The sequence below is a fragment of the Natrix helvetica genome (genome assembly GCF_964273705.1).
Source record: "Natrix helvetica genome assembly, chromosome: 6".
NCBI lineage: Eukaryota > Metazoa > Chordata > Lepidosauria > Squamata > Natricidae > Natrix > Natrix helvetica.
The window spans coordinates 16,156,840-16,169,319 of NC_138553.1; the positions used below are offsets into that span (position 1 = coordinate 16,156,840).

A 12,480-nucleotide genomic window follows, 5' to 3' on the forward strand; every position below is an offset into this window, starting at 1 on the left:
CTCCTGCAACCCTCTGCCAGCAAAAAGGGAGCTCAGGAGAGCCACACGTAGCTATCGCAAGCTCCATTTTCGGCTGTGATGGCCCTCCTGAGGTCAGTTTTCTTTGGCAGAAGCACCACGGGCTACTCCTTCACTGTTTCCTGGGTGTCCGCTCAGGCTAGATCTAAGCACCTCACAGGCTGGATCCAGCCCCTGGGCCTTGAGTTTGACACCCCTGATTTAAGCCTATAACTGAGGTTTCCAACAAAATATTGTCAGGCAAGCTTAATTTTCTGAATATTCTCCTGGTTTAACAGGGGTGAAATTCAGCAGGTTCTGACAGGTTCTGGAGAATCGGTAGGGGAAATTTTGAGTATTTCAGAGAACAGGCAAATACCACCTCTGGCTGGCCCCAGAGTAGGGTGGGAATGGAGATTTTGCAATATCCTTCTCCTACCACGCCCACAGAACCAGTAGTAAAAAATATTGAATTTCACCACTGCACTGTATGTGTCTTGAGTTGTACAGAAGATTTTTATTTAAGTTATTATATGATTTTACAAAGCTTTGCCTGTTTGGGGTGGGGTTTTTGTTGTTGTTGTTGTTTTGCTTGTTTGTCAAATTGAATGAATTTATATGGTATGGAATTATGGAAGTACAAGTAGCCCCTCGACTCGCAACAGTTCATTTAGTGACTGTTCAAAGTTACAACGGCACTGAAAAAAGTGACTTATGACCATTTTTAACACTTACGAACATTGCTGCCTCCCCATGGTCACAGGATCAAAATTCAGACGCTTGACAACTGACTCCTGTTTATAACAGTTCCAATGTTCTGGGGTCATGCGATCCCCTTCTGCGACCTTCTGACAAGCAACATCAATGGGGGAGCAGATTCACTTAACAACCATGTTACTCCTTTAACAGCTGCAGGCATTCACTTAACCACAGTGGCAAGAAAGGTGGTAGAATGGGGCAAAAGTCACCTAACATCTGTTTCACTTAGCAACATGAATTTTGGGTTCAATTGTGGCTGTAAGTTGAGGACTACCTGAGTTGGAATCATGGTTTAAGGGGCTTTAACCAGTCAAGACTCTGAGATAGACAAACCAACCTTTCTTCAAGCATTTTTGATTGATTCATTTGTATCTCATCCCAAAGGTGCTTTTTCAAGAGGCAACTAGACTTCCTTGCTTTTTCTTTGAGGACGTTTCGCTTCTCACCCAAGAAGCTTCTTCAGCTCTGAGGAGTTGAGAGTTGAAAAAGCTTCTTGGATAAGAAGTGAAACGTCTTCAAAGAAAAACAAGAAAGTCCAGTTGCCTCTTGAAAAAAGCATCTTTGGGACAACCATGACTTGGATGACTGAGAATCTCTATAGACATTTGTCTCGCATGTTTCCCTAGGAACATAAGGTAGCATACGCTACACTCTCTTATTCTTTATCCATCAACAACTCTATGTATTCGATTGGGCTGAAGAGAAGGAGTGGCCCAAAGTCACCAAGGCTCAGTATGAATTAACACCGGGGGCTCCCCAGTTCAGATTCTAAATGCTAACATTCACCATAACCAGAACACCACTTTTGCTCCCCCTCTTGAATGAGTCTCTTTCCATAACCCATGAAAGACGGCACATTAATCCCCTCCAGTGTCATCAGGCAGAGAGCCAAGTAGACTGTGATAAACTTACATTCATTCTCAAACAGATGGAACTGCATTCCTAAGAGGCCGACCGACTTGCAAAATGTGTAGGTTGAAGAGCTTTTCTTCTTGGGGCAAAGCTTGAGAATCTGTTAAAGGACACAGATGAAGAGAGAGAGAGAAAGAGAGATACAAAGACACACACACACACACACACACACACACACACACGGAGACAGACAGACAGAGACAGAAAGAGTCTTTCAGAAAGATCAGCAAAAGGCAACAGGAAGGTTTAAGGTCCAAATAACACCATTCAACTACAATATGGTCGTCAGAATGAGATCCTATTGGGGTTATGAGTGGTGTGAGGGGCCATACCCCCAAAAGATGGGGCATGGTGAAAGAAAAGAGTAAGGCTAAAAAACATGCCTTGTGGGATCCAGTCCAAGCAATAATCAGGTCTGATCCTACTTAGATTTTGAAGATCAGCCAGATCAGCTAAGTATTATGACGTGCTTGGTCTAAATGAATTAACACAGTCAATCAATTTTGATTGGGCCTTTAGTTTGATGATAAAATCTGAAGGGACATTGGGTTGCACATCCAAATCTAAGATCAATGAAACTCCAGGGCCTTACATTGCATACCCCTAGTCTAAATTGTTTAGATGTGTGACACTTCACACCCCTTGTTGTAGCATAGGGCTGCCCACACCTAGGCAACTTTAAGACTGATGGACTTCAACTCCCAGACGTTGTACCTTCTACCAGAATTCTGGGAGCTGAAGTCCACAGTCTTCAAATTGCCTGGGTTGGACACCCCTGTTGTAGTGCAAGCAAGCTGCGTGCATTTTTAAAATCTAGAAATAAAGACATAGGAATTGCAGGGGACTAATCTGGTTAGGAGTCCTGCTATGAGGAGGGGCTGGTACTCTTTTGGCTAATTGTGTTTTTCAAGCTATATCACATCACCACTAATCCCCTATCAGCTTCTTGCACTGGAAGGAGGATGTGAATTGGAAGAATGTAAGTGTCAGGCAGAGTGTGGGGGGTGATGGAAAATAGGGCAATCCATGTAGAGAAGGATTGCAATCTGGGAGTTCAAGAGTTAATCCCCTTATCCTTCCTTCTGCCTGGGTTATGTCATAGATATAAGTTCTTTTTTTAAAAAAAAAAAACCTCAAACATTCACACAGATGCAAATTGCACAACAGCTTTATGTTCATCTTGCCTGGAAGAAATTGTTTAGCTTACAGTCTTGTGACTGAGAGTAGAGAAGTGAGTGAAAACCATGCTGAAGAGTGGACTTCTATTATCTCCTCCAGAGGGAGTCCTGTCAAATCACACTTGTCAATTGCTCGGATGTTTTACTGAGCAGTTTCCCTGCATTCCTCTTTCATGAAACAAGGGTGCATTCTCTACAGTCCCTTCCAGGCCACTGAAGCCACCCAGTTTGGCAGTAAAAATTGGTATTTTCAGGGCTTGATCCACTCACTCTTTCTTTACATTTTGGAGGATACAAGGAACAATGCATGAGCAAAAGGTAGTAGTTTGCTTTCCTGGGTTTCTCTGGCTTGATTAATAGCTGGCATCCAGGGGTGGGATTCAGCCAGTTCGGACCGGTTCGGGTGAACCGGTAGCTCTGGTGATCAGTTGAGAGTGAACCAGTTCACTCCGATGATCAGGTTGGCCCGCCCATCCTTGTGCTTTACTTACCTGGTTTTTCGGACTATAAAACGCACTGGAGTATAAGATGCACCAAGATTTTGAAGAGGTAAATTTTTTAAAAAAGTTTTTGCACTCTCCAGGCCTCCCAAACCCTCTGCATGCCTCATTTTTTGTGAAAAACAGGGCATGCAGAGAGTTTGAGAGGCCTGCAAAGTGCTCCTTGGGGCTGAGGGGGGAAAATGAGCAAAAAACAGCCCATTTTTCACGAAAATGGGCCCGTGTCTTGCAAAAAGCAGGACATGTATAAGTTTTGCAAGGCTTGTAGAGTGCTCCTGAGGGCTGGGGGGCCGTTTTTTGCTTGATTTTGCCGTTCCCAGCCCCCAGGAGCACTTTGCAGATCTCCCAAACCCTCTGTGCGTCCATATTTACAAAAAACGGGATGCGCAGCGGTGGGGTTCCGGGAGGCCAAAAATGCTGTATTTAGTGTGTAAGACATACCTAGATTTTTACCCTCTTTTGGGGGGAAAAAAAGATGCATCTTATACTCCAAAAATACAGTACCTATATCCTCTCAGCTGAATAGTGTGCCAGAGTAGATTACCATGACTCAGCTGTGTTACTCTCCAAGAAGTAACATCGAAGGCAAGTTTTAGTAAAACTGTGCACGCACGCGTAGCAAAACACACGCTTACCTAACTGGTTGTTAAACTGGTAGGATCCCACCACTACTGCCATTTTATGGTTAAGGCCTTGGCTTTAGGTATCAACGTCCTGTCTCAGAGCAATGCCGAGGGGGATTCTACCCACTCAGATTCTAAATCTGAATGCACTTATTATCCCACACCCCAAAGACTTATTGAGGAATTGACAGAGTATGGGAAAGTAGCGGATTTAAAGATAAATATGACAAAGACTAAAATGCTGGTTAAAAATAAGACATCAAAATCAAAAGAGGAGCTAACAAAGAAATTGGGTATTCAAACTGTCAAAAAAGTCAAATATCTAGGTATACATTTATCTGCGAGGGGTGTGTCCATCAAAGAAGATAACTATACTAATTTGATCAATAAAACTAAGAAAGACTTAGAAAGGTGGAAAAACCTACAACTGTCCCTGACGGGTAGGATCGCAGTTATAAAAGTGAACGTGTTACCAAAATTTCTTTTCCTATTTCAGAATATTCCCATTAAATTAGAAAAAGGGTTTTTTTAAGGATTTGAATCAATTGGTTTCGAAATTTATTTGGCAGGGAAGAAAACCAAGAATAAAGCTCAAGGCTATGCAAGACACCAAGGAAAAAGGAGGATTTGGCGTACCAGATTGGGAACTCTATTATACTGCGGCTATACTAACATGGCTAAGGGAATGGATAATGCTGAGAAATAAAAGATTACTCAAATTGGAAGGTCATGACGTCCAAGCAGGCTGGCATGCCTTCCTCTGGTATGAAAAAGGATCTGCACACAAATATTTCAAAAGACACTACATCAGGCAGTCCCTGTTATTAATATGGAACAAAATTAAACACGACCACTATACCAAAACACCCATTTGGCTATCTACGATGGAAGCAAACATACACCCAAATTTAATTAATATGGAAAATATAGTTACATATAAAGAGTTATTGAACAGACAGGGGGAGATCAAAACTAGATTAGAATTGGCGTCACAAGGGGTACAAGTAGAATGGTGGTCCTACTTACAGATACAATCAAGGTTTGCACAGGATAGGAAGAAGGAAGGTATTGCCAAAGATTACACAATATTAGATAAACTTTTGATACAGACAGAAAACAGGCTGATCAAAGTGTTGTATAGATTTTTGTTGGAATATAAGCTAGAGGAGGAACATGTCGAAGAAACTGTGGTCGCCTGGGCGAAAAATTTCAGTTATAATGTGGAATTCGCTAAGTGGGAAAAACTTCGGATACTTAATCAGAAACTAACAATGGCTACGGCGCATAAAGAAAATCTTTATAAGATGTTCTACAGATGGCATCTCCCCTCAGCACGGCTCTCCAAAATGTTTAAAAATCTGCCCCCAAATTGTTGGAAGTGTAAAAAAACACCAGGCACTTTTTATCATATGTGGTGGACATGCAATGAGGCAAAAAAATATTAGAAAATGATTCAATCATGGTTAGAACAAATGGTGGGAGACCAAATCTTGTTTAAACCAGAAATTTTTCTCCTAGGTATAATACCGGAGGGGTTTAAGAAAGTTACACTTTATCTAATTATACATGTACTAACTGCGGTGTGCATAACTTATGCACAATATTGGAAAAAAGAAAATATACCATCAGAGCTAGATATAATCAGAAAAGTGCTGGCCTGTGCAGAAGCAGATAGGCTCACTCTTGAACTTAAAAATAAAAGGGAATCAGAATATTTTGAAGTCTGGAACAGATTTTATGATTGGTATAAGACAAGGTGACAAGACTGGAACGAACTGTATATATTGTGATTGGACAGAAGGATAGACAATGTATTAAGTAGGCTAATAGTTAATGGTTGAGACTAGCTGTGTATAATGTGAATGTATGGTCACTTCGACTTCGCGGTACTGCATTGTTTTAAATATAAAAACAATTAAAATATATATTTTTTTAAAAAGATTTTAAATCTGTATGCACTTATTATCTCGCTCTCCAAAGACTTCTTAATTGGGTGGTAATTAATCTGCTCAGACAAGATGCTTTCTCCCTAATGGGAGCAAACGTGACCGTTTTCGGTCAACAAACTTGCAACTTCCAACATACAGTAGTAGCTGAATTTTTCCCAGCCATCAGAATATGGGAACTGATACAAACTGTGTCTGAGAATACCCAATTCTCAGATTTCATTAGGAAAACAAACAAACCAGGCTCAGCAGTAATTATAGATTGGACATAATATGTGAGCAACTCATTAGAAACACCATTAGGCTCCCCAAAGCAGGGAGTGTTACAAACAGTATTTCAATGTCTCTGGCTTAGACTATGCTCTACAAAAAATGTCAAGTATGGCATCAAAGTTAATTAAGGATAGATCAAAGTGCCAAGTTTGTCCATTTTATGCTGATGTAGAATGGTATTTCCCATTTATCTTCACTCATTCTTCAGTATTCATATTTGGGTAATTTATATGGCCGCCTACTTGCTCACAGTGACTCTAGGCGGCTTAGAAGCAGTAAAAACACAGTATAGAAAATAGAAAATAAAAAACAACAATCCCCACCCCCAGTGGTGACAATACCCACCATCAAATCAGCCGCTATCTAGGATTGAACTCTCAACCTTCTGAGTGGGAGGTGAACATCTTCACCACTAGGCCAATATGCCACAGTCACCTGACTGTGGCATCCACCACATGATAACTAAAGCACATCAGACTGCACCTATGATAAAACCATCATGCCTTGTTGCCTGCCCAAACGGGAAAGTATGACTTTAACATTGGCATAGCTAAGGAGAACTTTCAGTTGCCTCCGGTTAGAGATGAGAAGGAGGCCACGTTATAAGGGGTCCTTGGTGCTCTCTGAGCTTGCTTGTAACTCAGACCAAGTAACATCATTAGTGCTAGTAAGGAATTATAAGGAAATGTCACAAAATTATAAGGAAATACCACCAAAACAGGCTGTTCTGGTGTGGGAATATGGTTGTATGCAAGCGAAGAAAAAAACTACACTGGGCTGCTTCTGAGAAATGTTTGGCTTGCTTAGAGTGTAGCTGCAACTATTCAACAAGAGAGGAACGGCTTGGAACATCATTCCACATCTCAATCAACTTCCTTGGCAGCCAAATGGTGTTTGGCCTCAGAAAGCACTGAGGTATTATGCCACATAAAATATTAGGCGGCCGCAAACAATTGCATACTTGTCTGAATATGTGCAGGAAGTTACAGGACTGGTCTGCTGAACTTCCTTCGCCCAGTTCCAATCAGTGGTGGGTTCCTACCGGTTTGGAGCGGTTCAGCCGAACCAGTAGTAGCTTGGCGTCCTAGGTTGCTGGAACCGGCAGCGACCCAGGCCTGCCACGCCCCCAAACCGGTTCTCCCGGTGGCGCTGTAGTTGCCCCCATCTTGTTTTTTGCTTCTGCGCATGCACAGAGCAAATTTAGTTGTACTGTGCATGCACGCACAGCGCACCTCAACCACGCGTGCAAGCGGGTCACATCCTTGAGTGAACCGGCAGTAGTCTCTGTCGGAACCCACCCCTGGATCCAATAGGACTTTGGATCCTATGAATGGGAATGAAAGCATAATGTTCTTCCTGCTGTGCTAGCTTTTGACTCAGAGGGAATTTCCTAAGGAGAGATGCATTTAAAATCCGGATCCTAGGACAGGAGTCCTCTGAGCTTTTTCTAAACTGCATTGATTCTTAAGTCAAAGATTTAACTTTGACTCACCACCAGCAGGTCATTGAAGAGAAAAACTTCTCTCTGGTGGGCAGCATGTTTCTGCACTTTGTTCACATCTGTCACTTCATAAAGGCGGCTGCAACAGACCAACCGGCGATGAGGCACAGACAGCACCTGCAAGAAAGAGACTGAGTGGGAAGGTTTCCTCCACAACCACAATTGCAACACACATTTATGATCCCATGCAGTTTCAAGACCTTTGGGCAACTTCATCGGCCCTACAACATATAATTTCATCGTGAGATGTTCTGTTTGGAAGTCTCTTGTGAAGATGTTGTTGTTGTTTTAACCATTTAGTCGCCTCCGACTCTTGGCGACTTGATAGGCAAGTGCCCTCCATGCTACCCTGTCAAACACAGCTTCTTTCAATTGTTGGATGTTCAACTTGTTATATGTTGTGAAGATAGGGACCTTCTATTCCAGATTCGGCAAGGAAAACCAGCTGGCCTTTCCAGCCAGAAATGGATGGAGAAAGTAGAACTCCAAGAAAAACAAATGCACATACAAAGAATGAATGGCTTTGGTCACCATTCCACAACCGCTATCTTGGTTCTTTTGATTCCCACTGCAAATGGGAAAGGATCAGTGAAACTAACTGCAACGTATAATATGGACATTTGTCCTTGTGAGTAGTTGTTTGTGTGAAAGCCTGACAGAGGGAAGAACTGACCAAGATCAATCTCTTTGGGAAGCAACTGTTTGTTTCTTTTCCTCTGTTTCCTTTTCAGCTTTCTTCTAGGGCCCTGACCTGGCTGGATGTAACAAAGATTTACCGTATTTTTTGGAGTATAAGACACACCTTTTTTTCTTAAAAAAGAGGTGAAAATCTGGGTGCGTCTTATACACTGAATACAGCATTTTTTTGCCTCCAGAAACTCCATCCCTTCACCAAAATGGCCGTGCAGAGCCTGTAGGAGGCTTTCAGAGTGTTCCTGGGGGCTGGGGAGGGCAGAAATGAGCAAAAAATGGGCCGTTTTTTGCTCTCAATTTTGCCCCCCCAGCCCCCAGGAGCACTCTATAAGCCTCCTAAAGGCTATGCATGCCATTTGGGGGGGGGGAAGGGGCCCGTTTTCATGAAAAACTGGCTGTTTTTTTGCTTGTTTTGGGAGGGCCCAGGAGCACTCTGCAAGCCTCCTAAAGGCTATTCATGCCCTTTTTTGAAAACAAAAAAAAAACCCAGGCCCCTTTTGTGAAAAACGGGCCATTTTGGGGAGGTCTGCAGAATGCAAAAACTTTTTTTAAAAATTTGCCTCTTCAAAATCTTGGTGCGCCTTATACTCCGGTGCATCTTATACTCAGAAAAATACAGTAAATTTTTAAGTAAACCTGTGATGCTCATTATGGGAAACAGGCTTAGTCTTTAATTCATGCTTCTCCAAATGCATCAGGCTACAGAAGGAAAAGGGTATCACTTATTTCTTCCCTGATAAATCTGGAAAACTTTCTCTGGCATCAAATGGCTGTTGTGGTTCAGAGCTGGGTTGCTATCGGTTCGCACCAATTTGGGTGAACCGGTAGTGGAAATGGTGACTGGGTCACTGAACCAATAGGAATGGAAGGCTCGCTACGCCCCCGAACCAACTCCCCGGTCGCCGCAGCATGTTTTTTCAGCTCCAGCAGAAACCTACCCCTGTAGTGGTCTATACTTAGCTCCAATGGTGGGATTCAAAGAATGTAACAACTGGTTCGCCCAGGGTCAGGTTGGCCATTATAGGACGCGTGGCCCATCCCTATCCTCCAATTTCACTGCACATGGGGGGTGAACCTCCCGCAATGGCCAACCTGACCCTAGGCAAACCAGTTGTTAAATTACGCCACCCCTCCCGCTATCAAAGTGGATCCTGGGCGCTGCACTGCAATGGAGAAATGGGAAATGCAGGGGCCGGCACGCGGGAAGAAGGAGGATCAGGGAGAAGAGGGAAATCAGCCTTCTCCTTCCCTCGCATTGGCTGCTCCATTGCCCGCTTCTCCATTGCAGCACAATGCAACACCCAGGATCTACTTTGATAGCTTGGGGGGTGGGTGTAATATAAGAACCGGTTCACCTGAACTGGTGTGAACCGGATGAATTCCATCACTGCTTCCCTCCCCAACAGCAGTTTAGGAAGGAATCAGCAGGCTTTCACATATATCATGTGTACACTCCACCACAAACTTGTTATAACATGGAATATATCAAGTTATTTTCTGGCAGCTATGAGAGGCACAAGGGAAACTATGTCAGGATTTTCTCTGTTCATCAATTCTCTTTATCCTGCCTAATCAGAACAGAAGGCGTAAGAATCTGCAGCTATAACCACAATTATGGAATATATAACTATGCATGCCTAAGGCCTAAAGCTACGAAGTGTATTTCTGGGGAGAATCTGGAAATTGCTCATTCAAACGATGGAGAACAGCAAAAGGATATGTTGTTGTCTTGAGATCCGCAAGAAAATATTGCAGCATCTCTTGTAAAAAGGAGTGTCCGGATGAGGCTTTCTGCCACCAGATTCCTTTTAAGCAGTGCACTGCAGTCATTTTAACAGACAGATATTTCTTTTCCAATAGACACTGATTCTTCCAGAATTACTGGGTCGTTTTGTTCTCATAGGATTGTTTAAATAGCCCGTGTTTTGGGACCTTTTTAAAGAGTATTCTGTCTTTCTGTGTGGGTACTTTTGTTAGAGTTAAGCACTTATTATTTGAACTTCACATTACGGAGTTCCATTACAGGCACATCTGGAGGAATTTAAGGCACCCCAGGGATGACTCAAAAGAGTCAAAATGTCAACCGTGTCATCACCATGCACATCATAATGCATATCGAAAAGGAAAGAGGCATTGACTGCATGCTTGAGGCCATAATTTTGACGTTTTGATCCTTTCTCCCTGTGGACACTCCTACCTGACCACATTTCAGTGGGAGAAAGCCTTGGAAGGACACAGAAAGTTGCAAAGGGAAGTGAAAAATATAATTTGGAAACAGAGTTGTATCTTGGGCTTGCTTCTAGTAAAGGTGAACATGAAAAAACTCAAATGTAACGTTCTTTCACTTTGGAACTCTGTCTTCCATGTAGGGCCACAGAGCATATGTTCCCAAATAATAAGGTAATGGTAAAGGTTCCCCTCGCACATATGTGCTAGTTGTTCCTGACTCTAGGGGGCGGTGCTCATCTCCGTTTCAAAGCTGAAGAGCCAGCGCTGTCTGAAGACATCTCCGTGGCCATGTGGCCAGCATGACTAAACACCATAGAACGCTGTTACCTTTCCACCAAAGGTGGTTCCTATTTTTCTACTTGCATTTTTACATGCTTTCGAACTGCTAGGTTGGCAGAAGCTGGGACAAGTAATGGGAGCTCACTCTGTTATGTGGCGCAAGGGATTTGAACCACCAAACTTTCTGATCGACAAGTTCACTGAGCCACCACGTCCCTCATCATTGCTGGGGGGGAAATCAAACATATCCATTCATCCAACTTCATGAGCAAAGTATTTATATTAAAAAAGGAGGTGAGATCAAAAAAATCAGATTGACATAGGTAGGAATATTAGATATAAATGAAGAAGAAAAGAAAATAGGAAGGAAGCAGCACAAGAAAGTCTACTGCAGTGTTTTTCAAACATGGTAACTTTAAGATGTATGGATTTCAACTCCCATGTTGGTTACGGAATTCTGGGAGTTGACGTCCCTAATCTTAAAGTTATCGCATTGGAATAACACTGATCTAATGCAGAGGTCTCCAAACTTGACAACTTTAAAACTTGTGGACTACAACTCCCAGAATTTCCCAGCTAGAATGGGGAATTCTGGAAGTTGAAGCCCACAAGTGTCAAAGTTGCCATGTTTGGAGACCCCTGATCTAAAGTAAAAGCTATAATTTCCTTTGGGACAAAGTAATTGGTTTCCATGGAGATTTTCCCAGGTTCATCCCTTGATGGCATCTCCAATCAGGTAGGATTCAATGAGAAAGACCTTCTTGGCTAGAGGCAGGGGAATCCCCATTTATGGTTAAAAACATGTCAAGATGGAACACAAAGAAAAGAAACACAACTTTGATAACACCATTGCAACTTCCATCTTGACTTCTTGGTCCATGCCCTGTGAGAACTCTGTGACTTGCTGCTAAATTTGTTAGAATTGCTGCCGAAATAAACAATATTAAGATACTATCCTTTCTTCTTAAATAAAAGTAACTGCAGAAAACGACAGTTTTCATCAGCATAATACAATAGATGTCGACTAATGATGTGCAAAGGCTCACCGTTTTCATTCCCACAATCGATTTTTCTACTTTGGTGACATAAGTGACATGGTCCTCATTGGATTTGAGCTCTCTCTGCTGAATCCTTTCATAAATTCCCACCACCAAGTCGCGGGGAATGTCCGCTCCATCATCCACTCCTGTTAAGTCAAAACAATATAAACATTCTTTTTTTAATTCAATTATCATTCTTCAAGAACTCTGTTAAGGACCTTGGAGTACTCATATCTAAAGATCTAAGTGCCAGAGCCCACTGTCATAACATTGCCAAAAAGGCATTAAGAGTTGTTATCCTAATCTTGGTAGCTTCTTCTCTGGTAATATTGTACTGCTAACCAGAGAATACAAAACATTTGCTAGACCAATTCTCGAATACAGCTCAACTATCTGGAACCCACACTGCATGTCGGACATTAATACAATTGAGCAAGTCCAAAGATATTTCACTTGCAACAGAATACCTTATTTCACCAGACTTGAAATTTTGGCCTTAGACAACTTAGAACTATGCCGACTTCGGTCTGACCTAAATGCAATACATTAA

The 12,480-nt window shown here is 42.4% G+C and overlaps 1 protein-coding gene across 3 annotated transcripts in view; it reads right to left on the reverse strand.

Moving 5' to 3' along the window:
• Positions 1–12,480, reverse strand: part of IQSEC3 (IQ motif and Sec7 domain ArfGEF 3) — a gene marked incomplete at its 5' end in the record, with an annotated part of 253,802 nt that overhangs the window by 18,367 nt on the left and 222,955 nt on the right. For all 3 annotated transcript variants that reach the window (XM_081957148.1, XM_081957147.1, XM_081957149.1), the window contains 3 exons: positions 1,669–1,768; positions 7,681–7,806; positions 11,937–12,076. In XM_081957148.1, coding sequence (XP_081813274.1) covers positions 1,669–1,768; positions 7,681–7,806; positions 11,937–12,076 — 366 coding nt within the window. The remainder of the gene's footprint in view (positions 1–1,668; positions 1,769–7,680; positions 7,807–11,936; positions 12,077–12,480) is intronic.